We start from the raw sequence: 19,535 nt of genomic DNA, 5'->3' as shown, positions 1-19,535 counted from the left end.
CTTCCATTAAAATGTAAAATAAAACCACAGTTACAAATCATTTATTTTATTTAATATCCTGACATCAAAATTGTATGACTTTTAAATCTAAACATTATCTTAAGAAATTTACACATACAGTCTTAACAAAATAAAATTAGCATTAATTTACAAAGCCTCTTTTACACTACCAGAGTTAAACTCTAAAATCATTCATATATATTTTTAAAATAATTGAGACTCATATTATTAATTATAAATATTACTGTACATTGTGCCTTCCTACAAGAACTATTGACACAATAATTTACAATCAAACAACATTTCATGAAATTTAACACAAATTGCATTTATTCTCATGGAAGGAAATCCTAATTTTCCCATTAATATCAAAACTATTCCATCATTAGAGCCATAATAATACAATTATTAAACAATAAACACTTAATCAGGTAACATTCATCAACATGCTAAATTCTAATTATAATAAAACAATCAAGTCTGCATAAATAAAAAAATATCCATATTTTTAAATGACCAGCATTATTCAACTAATGAGCAATGTCTAAATAAGAAGAAATAGTAAGAAAGAAATGAAATGTTAATAGAAAAAGATTATTAAAGAAATACTTCTCAAAATGATTTTTAACATTTTTGAATGATTATACTGATATGTTTGATAAGTCTAATATTTTCTCAATTTTTGTTCCAAATTAATTTAATGATAATACTCTGAAATGACTATTCATGTACTTTTGTTAAATGAATAGTAGAATGATTATACATGTTAATAAGGAAAATATTATTTATAAAAAAATTAAGATGTCATATAACACATTAGTCACTATCAGAGTCAGATTCTGATCCGCTGCTGCTGTCCGAGTAACTGCTGCTACCACTTTCATTCTCGCTGCCACTGTCTGACTCGCTGTCTGAAGATGAGCTGTTAGATGATGATTCTGATGTGGAGCCATCATCTGAACAGTTTTGACAGTTGCTGCGCTTCTTTTTAGTAGGAAGATCACATTTGCCACCACTGTAAAGCATTCAAATTTTACAAATCCAAAATAAAAAAAGCTACAAAAAAATCTTTTATCCCATATGAATCTAAGTATTACCATCATATTATTTAATTATAAATATTAAATTTATTAATCAAATAAACAATCTTTATATAGGGTGATATGCATAAAGAACAGAAATATATTTGGAGTAATCCACTGCTATATTTAGAATATCTAAAATATTATTGATATCAAATCTAATTATCAAATACATCCAAGAAATAAGATAAGTACTTAACACTGAAATAAGATATTTTATAAAATAGAAGTAGGTAAAATAACTGATTGAATGTTCTAGAACTAGATTTTTTGTATATAATGTAGGTAGACAAAAATTTAAAGTTTCTCGAAGCCTACCTGCACTTGTCCTTTTTGGCCTTCAAATTTTTTTTCAAAACCTGAGTGCGCGAGGGTCGAACCAGAACTTTGCGTTTTCCGGTACATTCATAGCTCCAGTGTCCATACTCCAGGCATTTTTGGCACTTTATCCCTTGGGGAAAAGCGGCTGCCAGTTTCGCTTGCCTGTGGAAAAATGATTTCAGAATTCAAAAACACAACTTAAAAAACAAATAATAATACCACAAAAGCAAAAAATCACCTCTTCTTTGCTGATTGATGCCTGTTGTATGTTCCCAAAGTCATTCTGCTTCTATTGCGTTTAAATTCGCGTACAGGTGCAAAATTTGATACAACGATGTAGGTGCTTTATAATAACTGAAAGTAACAGATAAAACGTCCTGCGTTTCCTAGTTCCTCAAATGTGAATGAAGAAAATTTGCAAACTTACAGTTTTAAAAATAAAGTACAATAATCGTCACTCATCAGTCAATAACCAAGCGTGAAAACAAAATTGACAGTTGTTACTTTGTTAGTAGACGATAACTGGGCACAAATGCTGACAACCTTTTTAGCTATATTCTATATTATTCATTTAATAAGTAAAGTTTTATTTGACAGTGTCACATTCGAAATTAAAAGATTTACTTTACGAGTCAATTGAGGTTTACCTAAAACGTTATTAATTTTAACAATAGTAAACCTTGGAATAACGCTTATTAATTAAAAAATGTCACATATTCTTGATACTCTCTAGGCTTATTTATATTTATTTAGATCCCATGCCTGATTTAAATATTTTACAAATGACCGCAAGGAAAGTTGTGAGGTTGTTCTCTCGCTTTGATGCTTCTTACTTTTCAGTTGTTATAAATATAATTGAATATAAAAGAAAATATTAAAATTAAAAAGAAATATCTTATTAAAATTTAAAAAGGATTTCTATATTCTTATACAAAAAAAATCCCAGCACCAAATACTGATGGGAAATCATTATGTACTATTGATATAGCCCGCTGAACCCTCAACGGAAACCTTATAACATCTTATTATTATATATGTAATTTCCATTTTATTTAATATGGCCAAGTTCCTTTTAACGTGTGTGCCGTGTCATTTATTGATTAGAAAACTCCTGCATACAGTCTAAGTAACATAAAATAAAACTAACGCTATATATTATCTCCTTTATTAGTTTGTGACTTCGTAAATGAGACTAGTATATCCCTTCATTAATATTAACACGTTATTTCGCGCTTCTATACATGCAATTGATGAAAATATACCTTTTACAGTCAAAACCGACGCTTTCGATCATTCCATTGCAGCAGTACCTACGCAAAATTCCAGACCAGTGGCGTTTTTCTCAAGAAATTTAAATTCAATCGAACAAAACCATTCCATCATTGAAAAAAAACGTACGCAATTGTGAAATCTTTGAAAAAATTTACACATTTCCTCATTGGTAGACACTTAGTAGACACCGTTGGGTTCAGAAGGGGTAGATCTGCGAATAGATATTGAACACACTACTGATTATCATAACGTCGCAGAACCACTTCCTGAAACAGAAGACCAAAACTTAGAGACAGAACCTCTTTAACAAAACTTGGAGATTCCTTCATCTTAAGAGACAGTAACTGAGGTACTTGATAATAGCAGAGAGCTAGAGACCGAATTACCTTCATCACCACCGCTGGAGCCAACACTTCGTAGATCTGGCCGCAACACCAGAATTTCTAAAAAATTATATTTTAAAATAGTGTGAGTGAATGATGTAAACTTCTTGCTTGAAACCATCAGGCATAAATTTATGACATTGTCAATCTGTTTTGTAAGTAACTTTGTCAATGTTTCTAATGTAACCAAAACAAATTTTACTGTTATTTTTAGCTTCTTAAAGCCTTATATTTATTAAAGGTTTTGTCTTATTTCATTATCATTCTAAAATTTTTACTATAAGGTGGTGGTAGCGGTTGCATTCGCTACCTGTACTATAAAGAAAGAAACAAAATAAAATGAACCTTAATGCCTGATGGAATTTTTTTATATATTGTTGACAAACCTCTTCACAAATTGACATCTTTGATTCTGATCAAGTTTAAAACGTAGTTGTCATTGTCATAATATAAATATAATATTTTTCTTATTTTTATAACCTCAATCGGCAAATAAATATCGATCTGCTGTGCCGTAATGAGAACAGATATAACATTAGTATTTAATAAATTGAAAAAAAAATGGCCAAGTATATTGCTCAAATAATTGTTTTGGGTGCCCAAGTTGTTGGAAAAGCTTTCGCTCGAGCTTTGAAACAAGAAATCGCTGCGTCACAAGAAGCAGCAAAAAGAGCTGGTGGTGGACCTCAGGGAGCAAGACGGGCCGCAGCTAACGCTTCATCAGGCCTCACATTAGAGGAAGCCATGCAAATTCTAAACTTAGAGAAAATAGACTCGGAGAAACTCAATAAAAATTTCGAACATTTGTTCAGTGTTAATGATAAGGCTAAAGGTGGATCGTTTTATTTGCAATCTAAAATAGTTCGCGCAAAAGAAAGATTAGACACAGAAATTAAATTTAAACAACCTCCACATAACGAAAATCCAGCAAAGTCATGAAATAGTTTGAGTATAGTTCCAATATTTTTGTATATTGGGTAGTGTAGACTGTTTTAGTGAAACAAATTTTGTTTTATAAAATATTTATTTGTAGAAAATGGACACAATAGTGACTAGAATACATCAGTCTTCATATAAATGTTGTTTATGTTCTGTTGATTATGTATATTATTGAGATCTTACTACTTATAGTATAAACAGCAATGTATAGAGATCAATAAATCTGATAAGCAATACCATACTCTTTTCATTCCTGGTTACATCATGTAATTTGCCTAAATTTATATGCTGGAAGCTTCGATAAACATGAATATATGTTACATTCTGCAAAAAGCTATTTATATAATTAATAATGACAATCCAGTTATATATTTTGTGCGTAAAATACATTGAATAAATATATTAAAATCAAAGTTCTCAAATAATATAAGTACTTTTACATAAATTTAAGATATTTTTATCAATTTAGATATTTTTTACTTCATATATTTATTCAAGATCATATAAATAACTATTTGAGATTTTATGTTATCACAAATAAAAACACAACCCAGTGTGAAAACTAAGTGATAATATCTAATGAATGATATGGACAATATTGATAACCTATTCCTAAATTATTAAAAATAGTACATATAAAGTATAAGGTATAAACGGGAAGCTGAGCAGGAAGATTTTGAATTTGTCTTATCTAATGCAATCTTATAAGAATTGCATGAGGTGATTAATCTATTAAGTTCATTCCAAAGAAACCTCAACATACTTTGATCCCAATTTCTAGATTCTTCTCCCACATTTAAAATTATTCTTAAGTCAAAAATTATATGATACGTAAGAAAATCCTTAAAAATTTATTTTAGCAAAGGCAGTGTTTATTTTTATAATAAATTAACTTCCTCTACGTTTTTTTTTTCATAAGAATGTTAATAAACCTATTTTTAGATAAGTAATAATTCTATATAATGGGTGTGTTTGGTTTAAATCTGTATTCACCACAAATCTTGTTAAACATATGCTTGAGCATTGTTATGGTTTGACATCCATTAGAATTACAACCTCATATGGACTACACTCAGCCAAGCCTAATACATTACACAACCAACCATAAAAACCTTTCTCAAAGTCACATACATCTTTCCACCAGTTTGCTCCACTAAATGTCAATTGTACTATACCTGCATAAAGTCCTAGGCCAATTGTAAAGATAACAATTAGAAATGGGTATGATAAAATTACTATTGGTGCCAAAAACATCTTTTTAACACAAGTATACTCTTCAGTAACATGTGAAAAAATATTGTACCAAGCCAGAGTACCCATATAAAATGAATAGCCAGCAGAAATACAGACAACTATTGGTATACAGAGGAGGCTGAATAAGAATATATGTGGACCATTATACAGTGAGCATTGAGACACATCCATTTTACTTAACTCATCTGCAACTATTGATGCCTCTATAATTTCCAATTCTTCACGAGATATATTTAGTTTTACATCTACGTTTTGACCTTTTTTCTTACCACGTTTTATAGTACCAGTCATGGTCAAGTAACCATCTTTACTCTCTGATAATGAGCAATTGGTAGTAAGAGATGCTTCAGAATCCACTCTTAAGGCTGTGATCTCAGTTTCGGTATTTTCTGACTCGGTAATACCAGAAACAATGTTAACTCTCTTCTTTCTCTTAGCACTATTTTTGAGGCTATCAGTCATTGTACCCATTTCTAAACTTACTTCTGAATGGGTTTGAGAAAGGGTGTTAGGAGTTGGGCATGCACTTTCGTTGGTGTCAGAATTTAACATTCTGCAACTTTTCTGTATTTCATTTTCATCTCTCAAATCTCCATGACTAGAGCATGCATCTGAAGAGTTTTCATAGATAGGTGAAAGATCAATAATTTCTCTACTATTATTCAATGTTAAAGGTTGGTAACCATTTTTCTGCAGACATGGTTTAGATTCAGTGATTATTTCTGTAATATCTTCATCATTAACATCATTAATAATGGGCAAGTTAATTTTCATGTTTGATTTGAGGCCTTCCATTGTAGAGTGGATTATCCCGTTAGCGACATGTTCAGATACTGGTGATAACCCATTTTTATATTTTGATGGAATTTCTGTATCTGTAGCTCCCTGCATAAATAAAAATATTGTTAGGATATGTAATAATATAGAAGTTGTAACTCACAAACAAAAATAACAGAAAAATATAGGATATTTTATTTAGGGATGAATATAAATAATATTTATTTATAATATGTACCTGAACAGTGATGATGTGGTCAACATGCCCACCTATCGAGTTTTGCTTCTTGCCATTTCGTTTCTTTGGTAAAATAAACAATGGTTGTTCTACTTTAGCCATACTTAATTATTTTAGATTTAAAGACTGATACAAAAAAGGTCTTTTCTTATATATCCAAGTAAGGATTGTATTTCGTGGTATATTATTTGACGACTTTGAGCCACTGCTTTTAAAACTTTCATTACTTATACTCAAGGAATTAAATAAATATTGACTACATAGTATTGACTATTACACCTATTGATTTTCTTCATTTCCCGAGCTTGGGTTAGAAAACCGGAAAAGGAAACACTTTTAAGGGTAGTGAAACTTTATCTATGAAGTGTTCATAGATTAAGAAGTCTATAGACGTATAGTAAGAGGATAATACCTACTACCTAGCCTCGTCGATTGATGTGATGATTTAGAGACATATAATATTACAATTAAATTTTCTATTGCTAAATATAGCTAAAGCTATCACAAAGTACATAGGCCATAAGATACTTAAACTTTCGAAAGTGAGGAAAGGTACATATTGTAATGTTTGTAATATACCCATTTTGTCACAACAACACATCACAAAATTTTTGTGATGTGTTGTGTTGCTCCTGAATTCGGGATTTTTTATTATTATTACGTAATAATTTATATAATGAAAATTACACAAAAGTTATCATCTTCAGATGAACGGAGAGTTCGTCTGTGGAATTGTCAATTGGTACAGACAGCGCGGTTTGAATCAAAAATGAAAAACTTGATAGATTTCGAGTAAATTTTTAATATTAAATGTACTATATATTACTTTTTTTGTAAGAATTAAACTAAAAGAAATTATCAGAGATAAACAATGTTGAAGGTTTATATAAATGATAATGTTCACATAAAATAGCTTTTATAACAATTTGTAAACAAATACATAACCTTAAATATTCCAGGGAATGGTATCTTTGGTAACTGGAGGAGCATCTGGACTTGGGAAGGCCACGGTAGAAACATTGGCTAAACTTGGTGGAAAAGTTGTTATTCTTGATGTTCAAGGAACCCGAGCAGAAATTGTTGCCAAATCCATAGGTGAAAATGTTTTAGTATCTACTGGTTGTGTAAGTATCATTTTACTACTATTTCTTTATGGTCATGTTAACGCATTTTAAATAAACTTTTCCAAAGTAAATGTATTACATATATTTTCAAGTAACTTTCAACTGATAACGGCTGAATAAGTTTGCTCTTAGAGAAGATTTAATTTGGTACTTCTCAACTGATAAATATTTCGTAGTTTTACCAAAAGCTTGAAAAGCTTAAAAATCTTCAAAACTCCACAACTTTTACTTCAAATTCTGAATCACCTTAAGTAAACTTGGCCTAAAAAGTAGTTATTGAATGTCTGTTTGGTAAAAAACTTAAGAATTTGTCAAATCTTAAACTCTTCATTTGTATGGGAAATAAGTTTTTTATGGGTTAAAAAAAACTCCTTTGTGTTTAACAATGAGATTTATGATGTTTTAAAATATATTTCAGGTGACTTCAGAGGCAGATGTTAACAAAGCATTAGATTTAGCCAAAACAAAATTTGGACGTTTAGATAATTTAGTTAACTGTGCTGGTTATTCTGTATCTCATCAAACATATAATTTTCATAAAGACAAATGTGTGGAATTGGATCATTTTAAAAAATGCATAAATGTAGGTGTTACTTATTACTAATTTCTCTCTTATTTTTTATATGCTTTGCAGATTACATTTTACAAGTTTCTGGTCATAATGATATATACCTGACTATCATAACTTGTTATTTGTGCCACAATCACTCAATTTGGCATGGAGCATTTTGTGCCCTTTGCACTACAGAATTTATTTTACCAATACAACCAACTCACATAGACCCATTCTGAACCATTCAATATTAGACCCACAATTTTAACTTAACTCACAAATGTGTTTTTAAAAATTATTATTCACAAACAAGCAACCTACAACCCTATGACTTTTAAAAGGGTATATACCTGTTGTGTTTTGTCAATGAAGAATCTTTAAAATAAATTATTATAATACTTGCTTGGATTTCAAACTGCTTTGGTGATAAACATAAATTTTATAATTTATATAGAATGGTCTATGGCTTAATGCGTCATATTTAATTAATGCATTAATTTTTTATAATATATTGATTCAAACTTCATTTCAAAGAAACACAAATAACACAATACATAAAATTACAAGGGATGCAATGGGCAGCCTTATTGCTACTAAGCGATCTCTTCCAGGCAACCCTAGTAAGAAACAAAAAATGAATGGTTACTATTATTATTACTAGATAAAATTAATTTACAGGTTAATACTGTAGGCACATTTAACACAATACGGCTAGCTGCTGGGTTAATGGGTAAAAATAAACCATCTGAGAGTGGCCAACGGGGTGTTATAGTAAATACAGCATCAACAATAGCAATGGAAGGTGACATTGGTCAGGCTGCTTATGCAGCGTCAACAGCAGCTGTTATTGGCATGACATTGCCAATTGCTAGGGATTTAGCATCTCAAGGAATACGAGTTATGACAATTGCCCCAGGTAATTTATATGCTGGCTATTTGATTTGCAACAACTTTACTTTCTTTGCGTTCAAGTGACACCACTTAAGTTTTCCATACATTTGGCATAGTGTATCTGGTATAATATTAAGTACTATTTCAAAAATATATGTTTATGTGGCCTTTTAGATTTGAGGACTAAGAGGACTTTTGAATTTTTTTAAAATAAATTAAATATTAATATGTCAAGTACATTATAATAAATATTTTTTGCAGGTATCTTTGAAACACCATTAGTTTCATATTTACCCGAAAAAATGATAGAATTTATCAAAAGGATGACGCCATTTCCGTCACGCTTAGGAAAACCGGAGGAATTTGCACATTTAGTCACAAGTATAATTGAAAATCCCATGTTAAATGGTGAAGTAATACGAATAGATGGCGCGCAACGTTGGTTCCCGTTATAGATTGTAAGACTGTAATATGTAGTTTGTAGAGAATCTGAGTAATAATGTACTTTATTTTAGTCTGCTTGTGTCTTTATGTAACGGAACTATACCTTATATACTAACTGTATATAAGGAATAAGTTACATTACACAGTAGTTGAAGGTGTATGAAGATCATAATATTTGTGTAATTTGAACCCGAATATTTTTGTATAAAATACGTTGTTTGTGTGTAGCAAGAACTTAATTACACTGATTTAACTAAAGCTCTCGTCTTTTTTTCTGTCAAAATTGGTATTTCTCTGTCAAGCAGTGTTAAACTGCTGGAAGAGAGTGTTGTTGTAATACAGTTATAGTTATTGAGTTCTATTCAGAAGATTGTTTTAGATCTTTATGTATATTCTCTATTCAAAGCCTTAACTTTTTTATAATGTAATGTGACAACTTGGAGGGAACGAATGTAAAACAATATACGCAATACAAAACGTTGCGTTCATATAAAATTGGTCAAACGGACGTAAAAAAAGGAATCTTGGAAACTTTTTTCTTTATGTAATAGGAGGCAAACGGGCAGGAGGCTCACCTGATGTTAAGTGATACATGCCCGTGGACACTCACATTGTTAGAAGACTCGAAAGTGCGTTGCTGGCTTTTTAAGAATTCGTACGCCATCACACTGGTGGTGCGCGGCAAAAACTACTAACAAAAACAGAAACACGCTCAGTTGTATTATATAGAACTATTTTACTTTTTTAATCTCTAGCCTAGGAGAATACATAGATCTTTAATAATAATAAATAAATTACACAGAACGGGTTTCAGATGTGATCCTTGCGGTACCCCGTAAGTAATTGAGCTAAAGCAACGAGTAACGACTTGGAAGTTCGATCTCAAATTAGTATATTATTAAAAAAACTACTTAATAATTATATTACACATAATGTTCCCAAAAGTTAGCTGTAATGGTGTTTAATATGTAACATGTAAGTGTACGTCAAACGCTTTGCTAAAATCAGTTTGAATTAAATCGCACTGTCTTAAAGAGGTCTATCTATGGCTTCGGTTAAGAATGTCAGTGAATTCAAAAAGTGCTTGTGATCAATTTTTAAAATCAATAGAAATTCACGAAGATGTACCAAGATACCGTACGAAAATAGTTCCCCGTTATTTCTGCGACATTCCAATCAAATGGGTGGAAAGTCATTTCAATAGAATATTGAAACTCACAACTTTCTTTCATAAGCAATACAATAAATTATACGAAGTATTTGTAGTTAAACAAACTATGTTTTTAAATAATTTGTTAGTTATTTGTAATAGTGATTTCTACAAGCACATGAAACAAGCAACCACACCGTCTGACGTCGCGTTATTTACTGATATTATTAGAAGCCTAGGGATTATGCGAAAAATATTAAAAATATACATGTTTCATCATTCTAATGATACACTAGCAACCCCCTTAAAAATTAAAAAAAAATTGCACTTTCTTAAAATATTGTCTGTACAATGTCAAAAGATATAGATGATATAGATGAGGTTTTTATGTTTTATGAATAAGAAAAAGACTTTTCGTGATATATAGTTCGTAGAACAACTACTTCTATGGAATCCGAAAGTACAATAAAATATCTCGATTTAAGCATTATTAAGTACTTACTTATCAAACTGTGCACCGCTGGTGCCGCGGTATCGTAATGTTTATTTACAGTTACAAAATAAACAAGGGTTACAGCCCATTGATTTTAAAAACGCCCGTCTGAAGCTGGAGTCTTCACAATAAATATCGCTCGGCACCCTGCTGCGGACGCGTGGCTGGTAGGGTTGACACAAGTGAAATTCTGGATCTACAAAATTACGTAGATTCAGTAAAAATGTTATAGGTAAAGTTCGTAGACCTACGTACTTTTTTTAATGAATGAAGAGGGTAGGGGAGGTAAAAAGGAGGTTTTTGGTAAATTAAAATTGTTCAAGTTTTTAGCACGAATCCGACGAAATATAATAGTCACAAATAGATATTACATAATTATATTTTTATTAAAAACAAAATCAAATATGTCGGTTGACTAAATTGGGTAGGTTTTTATGAAATTCCCAAAATACGTACGATCTACGTAAAAATACGTAGAGTTTTGCGCTGATCGTTTTAAACAATTGTGAAACTGGTTAATTTTGTTTGTTGCTGTCATGCAAGACCTATTACTACCATTAAATAAACACGAATTGTTACTAACTGAAACTACATATGCATATAATCTGAAATAAAACCAAAATATTTTTTTTATTATTTATTTCTTTTCTTACTAGGGTTGCCTGGAAGAGATCGCTTGTTAGCGATAAGGCCGCCTGTTGCATCTCTTGTAATTTATATATATTGTGTTATTTGTATTTCTTTAGCAACGAAGTGTAAATAAATAAATAAATAAATAAATAAAAATATAATTTGGATACAATACAATTTTTTTATTTAAGACCTGTAAGTGAAACAATCGAACTAGTTAAATGTTTACATTTAATTTAATAATAATCGAAAGCTTTCCTGAATTCGGTAAATTATATTTCTTCTAACTGTTCTTGAGTCTTTAGCGAGGGACAAGCAGGACGTTATACACTGTCCTAGTGAGACGTAGACCGACGTAAAACACTTCAATCGTGTTACATATAGATCATATAAAAGATCACTGTACCCTTATTCTAGGCATATAGAACTTGTGAGTCGATTTGTTTAAAATTTGAAAGTTTTATTTAATTTCAAAGTGGACATTATATTTTGGACGTGGAGACAACCCTCGGAGCCGCCACCGTCACTTTGACAGAAGATAAAGCAATAAATACGTTGATATACCGCCCAAGACACCGGCCAATTGAAATAAATATGTTCATTTGTTAATATTTTTGTATGGTATTGTCCGGAGCGGAACAACTTATGAGAAATGATATCCGAACGGCCCCTAAATGTTCATATCATATTATCTAAGAAAGATTTAATTTGATTAGACACGTTTGGTAGTGGCCACTGATCCATGAATAAAAATTATGCTTTTTTGATAGCCGTAGATGAATACTACTGCTATATGAGATTATAATATTTGATTACGTGCTTATGTTTGACACACAATATCCCTTGTCTAGACTGCGGAAAACGACTTATGTAGTTTTATATTTAGACAACTAATATTTTTTTATAATAGGTAAGTAACTTAATAGTTTTGGAATCTTGAAAAAATATCTATCAAGAATCACGTACATTTACAATGGATACATTACGGCGTCGTTTTTATTGAATTTTAAAGGCCTAAGATAATTGTTTCGGCGGAAGCATCATTCCTAGGGCCTAGAATCAAAACCTATGTACTGGGAGTCACAGTTGGTCAAAATCAAATATATATACGACATACATTGTACCTACACAACATAACATTCCTATTACCACACACGGCGCGTCATTTAAGTAGTGAACTAATTTTCTCATTGCTAACAATTAAATACAAGAAATAAAAAGAAATTGCCCGCTTGTTAACATTTAGACGTATTATGTTTTTATCTTAAATTACCTGCTTCGCCAAAAAACTTTCAGCTAATTAAAATACTTCCACGTAGTAGTTTTGATCTGTTACTCGGAACTGCAATGGTCTTAATTAGTGTGAAATCTAGAAGGAAATTGGTGCCTATGTGATAAATGGCCCCTTCGAAATTTTATGTACCCGCTTTAGAATAACTCCATTCATTTACACCGTATGTGAAATGAATTAAGTATGATTAACTACACGCTTCGTACTTGTGACAGGCTTGCTGACGATAACTTGCTATCTATATATCTCAGTATCTTTTTCTATTCTGTGGACAATAGATTTTTTAAAGGTAAGATTTTTATTAGTATGAATCAATTAGATCTTTTTTCAAGTGAAATCTGACTAAATTATTTAAAGTTAATTCTATATACCTACACATGTTGCTTAGTCGTCTTGTTAATTAATAAAAATCAAGCTTTAAGAACGTATAGGTTTATATAAAATTTTTATACACTAACTTTCATACAAATGACGAAATAATACAATTTCAAATGCACTATATTACAAAAACTACGTCTATCAATTGACTGTGTATGCTTTGATGTCATTACCTTAGCGATGCCTATTTAGAGCGTATGAAACTAAAGCTATCTTGACCTTTAACTTTCGCAATTTTAGTAAGCTATAATGTCTAATTAGTAAAACAGCAGTATTAAATGCAAATGATCCTTTTAATGGTGGCAGTTTAAAGGTTACTCTTGTACTAATTGACACTAAACGTAAATTGAAACGTGATAATCATTAAAAGTAAGGTTATACATTCAATATTATAATATAAAAATATAGGTTATAGTTATTTGTCTTTCGTTAGCTGTTATAAAGTAATAGAAATTGAACTTTAGTGTACGTATACTTTAGTTTGTATTTAGAACAATATTTTATATACAAGGTATAAGAAAGATGTATTGTACAAAATACATTATTAATTACCATTTAGTACATATTAGTAACATTGTTTCAAAGACTGTGTTAGTCCAATCAGAATTTTCTTGTAATTATTTCAGAAAATGTATTTACGTATTATTTTAGTTCGCTTGTACAGAATCAAAATACAAGAACCAATTAGTCTATCCCAGCATTTCACAGCTGGGCATTTTTTTTTAAATGTTTAGACACCAAAACAGAGATAATATACCTAAATAATAATTCTTCCTACGAATAAAGAAATACGTTCATGTAAATAATGGGCGTGAGTGAAAATTGGGTTTTAATATTAAATCGTGTGCTTAAAGCTTTATTTTAAAATCTATTGATTATCGATACAACGTTGTGATTGTATTATTGTAAGAGAAACAATGCAAGTTATCTGACATACTGAGCTATAAATAACTTCTCAGTGGGTCATTGTATGGCGCCCTATAACTTTTACCATTTGACGCCGAAGGAGCTAAACTATTATTGCAATTTGCACATTGATTTGAAATATATTCTTGTAGTTTTATGGATATTTATTTAAGTACTATCATTTGTGACTTAAAAATGGTGATGTTTTAAAGAGTAAGTAAAGATTAAATAATCTTCATACCTACACATTGTGCATGTGTCAAAGTGAATTATTCAAACAACCCGGTATTGAAACGACAAAGTTTTAATCAAAAATCAAACTAAGAAAATACTTGAGACAAAAAAAAGATTCAATGCTTAACTAAATTGTAGTTTTAATTTAGAAAGTCGAATTTCTATAGTGATAATCATTCACTATTATATACGGGATTTTTATTGCTTACTTAAAACTTGTTACTTTAGTGTAAACAGATAAATAAGGCTGGATGCGGATGAGGCTAAGCTGTTACCGTGTCCTGCCTCGGGCGATTGTTGGTGGCGCCGTGGGGTTTTGTGGGTATACACAGTAGCGAGTTCCATATAACCATTCACCACCAGGCAACCGTGCCGCGGGAGGGTATGCATTTACCCACGAAAAAAAAGAAAGAAATTGTAAACTAGTAAGGGAATAGCACTAGTTACTTCTGCTTGTACTCTCGCTTAATATAATAACGTCAACGACACCTGTTTTAGCGCAACCTAAATCTGGTTGTTTCTGTTTCTTTAAAAGTTTATTCATTATAAAGTGTTTGTTCCTTGAACAAAATGCCCGTATGTTACCAACGCCTGAACTTTTGTTGTCATTGCATAATACACTCGATAAATGTTTCTAAAAGGTTATTATTTTTTTATTAAATCCATAATGTTAAGTGTCGCGGGATTGTATTAAAGGTTCAACGATTATTAAGATCTGAGCTACTTAAATTGTTTTGTTGTTATTGTTATCAGATTTTACACAACTCTTAGTTATTTTAGTTAGTCAAACATCTTTATTTTCACTCATTCTCGGAATTCAAACATTTTTATCTACTTGACTCAAATTTAATAGTTTGGGATATTAATTTCAATTCAATTCTCTTTTTCTTAAGTATGTTTTACTGCCGTGAATTTGAAATTGTGATAGATATATATTTTTTATATACAGAAGATGATAAATATTTTTGAAGTTATACTTCTTTTGGCGGGATAGAGAAAAATGATGAGAATTAATTTTTACGATGCGCACACCAAAACCTAAATTCGACATCGTAAAGTTAGGTCTAGGTGGCATGGAAATCGATAACTATGTTCAAGTTGTGTATTCTAGTATTTTTATGTTTAGAACACTTGTTTCGTAACAGAACAATTAAACAGTGTGAATAACTAAATATTATGTTGGTGTTTTACCATCAATTTCATATACGACGGTGATAGTATTTACTTATAATTTATTTATTTAAATAAAATCTTTTTGATTAATTTTAATATTTATCGTTACTACTGCATTTTATATGTTGTTCCATACGCCAAAGAAATATAACTTCTATTGCGTGTACATAAGTACACACACATTTTTTTATTTAAATAAACGTTATGTAAGATTGATTGGCAATAGAGAGAGGCATCCACATACCTGCACTCTGCTAAATTCAACAAGTCATTATATCTCGCATTCGATATTCAAAACTGGTCATTATTCACGTCTCAGCTTTGTTTATGTTCCCTCAGTCTAAATAGGGTGAACATCTTTTTAAAGCAATATTTTCTTTAAAAAATCAATGTTTATTATTGTTTCAGTGTAATCCAGATACATAGATATTCATATAATGTTTAACCATATAATCTCTTTTGTAACAAATGTACGGTTCTCACTTTTGGGGGGGAGCTGCTCAGTACCAGGTCATTTACCATGGAGAGTGTTCAGAGTTGTTCCGATAAAAACCTACAGCTGAGTTTCATAGGAGGCAAAATAAAAAACCATCCGTATCACATCGACATCTGTCAACGACAGAGCGTTTTTGGCGCGCACCACCACTATGTATAACTGCCCTCTGAAGTATTTCCGAACCAATTGTTTAGTGTGCGTTCGTGTATATGGATGGTATCACTTAACGTTAGGTGAGCCTACTGCCGGTATGCTCCCTGTTCTTTAAAAAAAATTGTTTAATTATGGAATGTCTACACAATTCCTCAAAGTATTGCAAGGATTCTACCTAGATAAGATATCTGGAGAGTTTTCTGAAACCTTTACAGTGAATCACTATAATTAGAGCTGTAACTTATTCAAGAGTTATTATTACATTACACTTATTTAAGAGGTGGAAAGAAAAACAACGTTTCCCTACTAAATCCATTGCTAATTACGACACATTATGTTACAGTTTCTAGGCTCTTTCTTAATAGAGATGGGTGTTTTTGTACAAATTTTATAAACGCTTGTGAATTATGACTATTAAATCTATCTTATAAATTTTTAACTTTTTAAATTATAAATTCTAGCTATTTTTTTATAACGTCGCCAATTATCACATATCGACTATCATTCACTAGGAAGTTCAAAATAATTATTTAAATCTATTTATCCCATGTGAACTTACAACAAGGTCAACCGAGGTTTAACATACGTTTGTTTAGGATCTGTGTTAATTATGAATAAACAATAGGTGACTTGTTATTCGAAGGGTTATTTGATTGTTTTATGTTGTTATGGCGTTTTCACAATATTCATACATATTTATATGTAATTTCACAATTATTTCTTTTACTAATCTTTAATCAATTATAAAGGGCTTTAATATTCAAATAATATATAAGTTAAAATGAATGAAATGCAAATGAATGAGGCAAATCTTGTAGAGATTAATTTCATGAAAATTTACTCATACAAAAGACATCGACGCGTTCGTGTGCCACACATAAATAAAGGTTTCCTACAGGCTGATAACTGTGTTATACATTCGTTCGGGGATCGCTGGATTTTTAACTCAAGGTATTTTGTTTTAATCATGAACAAATTCAAACCATGGATTTTTCACTTTAAAGTAGGCTTACGTTCTTTTCGGAAGTAATACAACGACATGATTTTAGTGTGGGTGTTAATGGATAACTTTCTTTTTTATTTTGAATAATATTTACATACTATAAGAGTAAATTAGTCGACAAGCATAAAGATATGTAACATAAGTTACACATGTATCCATTTATTCTACGCGATATCGTTAAGATAATGTACCAATAACATGATCATTTAATGATATGCCACTTACTACAAAACTTGTCAAATACTTAAGAAAACACTTTAACGAGACGATATCTAGAACATGCATAAACATTACGGAGGCTGTTTACATACTGAAAACTAGCTGTGACCGTGGCGTCGTGTGGAACGTAGAAAGAGATTGATTTAAAAAACATTAATAAAGTACAAATCTAGAAAGATTTTCAGGAGTTTTGAAAAATAGTGCCTCATTGCGGCAAAGATTATTATCTGCGTTCTGACTCATTTTATTACAAAAATTATTAGAAATAAACTTTAAAAAATTGAAATATTTAAAACTTGTTAAAACTTTCGGAAAACTTTGCAAGTACCCTCTTTTTTTAAACTCCGATCTAAACGACTATTTACTTTGCTTAGATCTAAACCATCATGTGACAGACATTACTTTTTTTAATTAAAAAACTAGATAAAATATTATTTTATGAAATAAAATTCGGTAATAGAAATATTCATGACTTGTTAAAACTTTCGGAAAACTTTGTAAGAACACTCTTCTCAAACCCCAGTCTAAAGGACTGTTTTCTATGCTTAGATCTTAACAGTCATGTGATAGAAATTACTTTTTTTTAAATTAAAATCTAAATAAAATCTTATTATATAAAATAAAATTCGGAAAACGAAATATTTAAAACTTATTAAAACTTTCGGAAAACTTAGAAAGTACCCTCTTTTCTCAAACGACTGCTAATATCTTTAGATCTAAACAGTCACAGACATTCCTTTTTTAATTAAAATCTAGTGGCCGCTATGACTGGTACTTCGGATATAAAATCCCGGCGGTAGGCTAATGGAGTTAATAATGCAATATCTAATCAAAATTACTTCAAGCAATTACTTTCATAACTAGAGTATTTACTGATAGTGCACACTTAACTAGTATCGTCGTTATTAATCTATTTATATACAAACATTCATAATTGTGGTCTGCCACAGGCGGCAATATCTTTATTCAGCGATCTCGTCTATATGTAAGGAATGAGCTTATTAACATTACGGAGAAAGGCATTCTTTAACGAAAAAAAAAAATGTTTGGCCACAACATAAAAAAATAAAATCTACATAGTTTTGCTTACGTTGTTAAAGCGTTACAACAAATTAACTTTACGATTTGTGTGTTTCATTTTATATTACATCGTTGTTACAACTGTGTACGAAAAAAATATTCTCTTAAACTGAATGATGTCAGTGTTTAAGTCAATAATTGCTTTACTATATTTTGATTAACACTTGTCTGACACAAAATACTTAATGGATGCTGTACTCTATAGGGTTAGGATTCAGAAAGGAGACTTATCGTGAATGCCGTATGTCAAAATCCAATTAAATTTTGACGTACTCGAGTTCACTAAGTTTCGTTTCTCGCTCTTACTTAGGACAGCTGAGCTGAAGGTCTGAGGTTTGTCATTACATTAAAATGTATTAAGTGGTTTACTTAGCTTCTTATTGATGCTACTGCCGGTAGCTTTAAAACATTGATGTCTTAGATTTATTAGAGGTCATTGACATAACTTAACCGGATATGCATTCGGTACGCCGACGCTTTGCAATTTCATAGCAATTTGAGCTTTTAAGTTGACCGATAAAGCATATTGATTAATTTTCATTAAAGCAAAGTATCGACCGCGGTGACACTTTTAAGATATTACCAATTTGGGTAATTAAAAGTATGCGTTTAATTAAATACAAAACGTTGTGGTCGAATTTATGCGCTTTGAAATTTTTTCACGCAAATGCGCTCGTAATTAAAATAGCGATATATAACACTTATGAATGACCAAAAAATGCAATAATTCTTTTAAAAAATGGGTTTAACAATTGTTTAGCAATTTTTTTAAAAAAATTGGACTTTTTATCCATTTTAATTGGAATTGGAATTTTTCAGTAGTTATTTATTCCGGATATTTTTGTAATTCACCGCTTTCGGTAATGGCCTTTGAGGCATCATTATCCTGAATCCGGAGCAGTCTCTGGTTATCTTTCTTAAATATATGTATTCGTATTTATCGGTGCAGTTCAATCATCAAAGGCTAAATTGAGGCACTTATCCGAGGGTACGAATGCCTGAGCGATGACATGTCATGTTTAATGTAAAACGGATATAGGTCGTTTTCTTG

General features: G+C 30.7%; 4 protein-coding genes across 5 annotated transcripts; 2 read left to right on the top strand and 2 right to left on the bottom strand.

The window, feature by feature from the left end:
- Positions 1-30: 30 nt before the first annotated feature.
- On the bottom strand, positions 31-1,947 carry LOC110993038 (zinc finger CCHC domain-containing protein 10). Its single transcript, XM_022259103.2, has 3 exons — positions 1,642-1,947; positions 1,401-1,565; positions 31-1,015 (listed from the first exon to the last, which is right to left on the bottom strand). The coding sequence occupies exons 1-3, from the start codon at positions 1,683-1,685 to the stop codon at positions 817-819; spliced, it is 408 nt and encodes a 135-aa protein (XP_022114795.2). The 5' UTR covers positions 1,686-1,947; the 3' UTR covers positions 31-816.
- Positions 1,948-3,491: 1,544 nt separating this feature from the next.
- On the top strand, positions 3,492-4,233 carry LOC110993023 (mitochondrial import inner membrane translocase subunit Tim16). The gene has a single exon (XM_022259081.2). The coding sequence runs from the start codon at positions 3,620-3,622 to the stop codon at positions 3,995-3,997; it is 378 nt and encodes a 125-aa protein (XP_022114773.1). The 5' UTR covers positions 3,492-3,619; the 3' UTR covers positions 3,998-4,233.
- A 277-nt stretch (positions 4,234-4,510) lies between these two features.
- On the bottom strand, positions 4,511-6,621 carry LOC110993042. Its single transcript, XM_022259114.2, has 2 exons — positions 6,267-6,621; positions 4,511-6,136 (listed from the first exon to the last, which is right to left on the bottom strand). Exons 1-2 carry the CDS (start codon positions 6,366-6,368, stop codon positions 5,024-5,026), a joined length of 1,215 nt encoding a protein of 404 aa, XP_022114806.2. The 5' UTR covers positions 6,369-6,621; the 3' UTR covers positions 4,511-5,023.
- A 174-nt stretch (positions 6,622-6,795) lies between these two features.
- Positions 6,796-9,536, top strand: LOC110993036 (3-hydroxyacyl-CoA dehydrogenase type-2). 2 transcript variants are annotated; one of them, XM_045631033.1, is made up of 5 exons: positions 6,796-6,818; positions 7,226-7,390; positions 7,809-7,973; positions 8,622-8,859; positions 9,096-9,536. In XM_045631033.1, the coding sequence occupies exons 2-5, from the start codon at positions 7,229-7,231 to the stop codon at positions 9,287-9,289; spliced, it is 759 nt and encodes a 252-aa protein (XP_045486989.1). In that variant the 5' UTR covers positions 6,796-6,818; positions 7,226-7,228; the 3' UTR covers positions 9,290-9,536. The 2 variants fall into 2 exon arrangements, with proteins under 2 accessions (XP_045486989.1, XP_022114792.2); XM_022259100.2 differs by lacking the exon at positions 6,796-6,818 and adding an exon at positions 6,989-7,146.
- The last annotated feature ends 9,999 nt before the right edge of the window (positions 9,537-19,535 follow it).

This window comes from Pieris rapae, chromosome 14, assembly GCF_905147795.1.
Source record: "Pieris rapae chromosome 14, ilPieRapa1.1, whole genome shotgun sequence".
Taxonomy (NCBI): domain Eukaryota; kingdom Metazoa; phylum Arthropoda; class Insecta; order Lepidoptera; family Pieridae; genus Pieris; species Pieris rapae.
Note: the sequence above shows the minus strand (reverse complement) of the source record. Positions and strands in the feature narration are given on the sequence as shown.

Bases quoted from the DNA above. Each gene is read 5' to 3' on its own strand.
- LOC110993038 (XM_022259103.2), bottom strand. From the start codon at position 1,685: ATGACTTTGGGAACATACAACAGGCATCAATCAGCAAAGAAGAG. The intron at 1,566-1,641 runs GTGATTTTTTGC...ATTTTTCCACAG, and splicing joins CATCAATCAGCAAAGAAGAG to GCAAGCGAAACTGGCAGCCG. The intron at 1,016-1,400 runs GTAGGCTTCGAG...AATGCTTTACAG, and splicing joins GCCAAAAAGGACAAGTGCAG to TGGTGGCAAATGTGATCTTC.
- LOC110993023 (XM_022259081.2), top strand. From the start codon at position 3,620: ATGGCCAAGTATATTGCTCAAATAATTGTTTTGGGTGCCCAAGTTGTT.
- LOC110993036 (XM_022259100.2), top strand. The intron at 7,974-8,621 runs GTAGGTGTTACT...ATTAATTTACAG, and splicing joins ATTTTAAAAAATGCATAAAT to GTTAATACTGTAGGCACATT. The intron at 8,860-9,095 runs GTAATTTATATG...TATTTTTTGCAG, and splicing joins AGTTATGACAATTGCCCCAG to GTATCTTTGAAACACCATTA.
- LOC110993042 (XM_022259114.2), bottom strand. From the start codon at position 6,368: ATGGCTAAAGTAGAACAACCATTGTTTATTTTACCAAAGAAACGAAAT. The intron at 6,137-6,266 runs GTACATATTATA...TTATTTATGCAG, and splicing joins ACCACATCATCACTGTTCAG to GGAGCTACAGATACAGAAAT.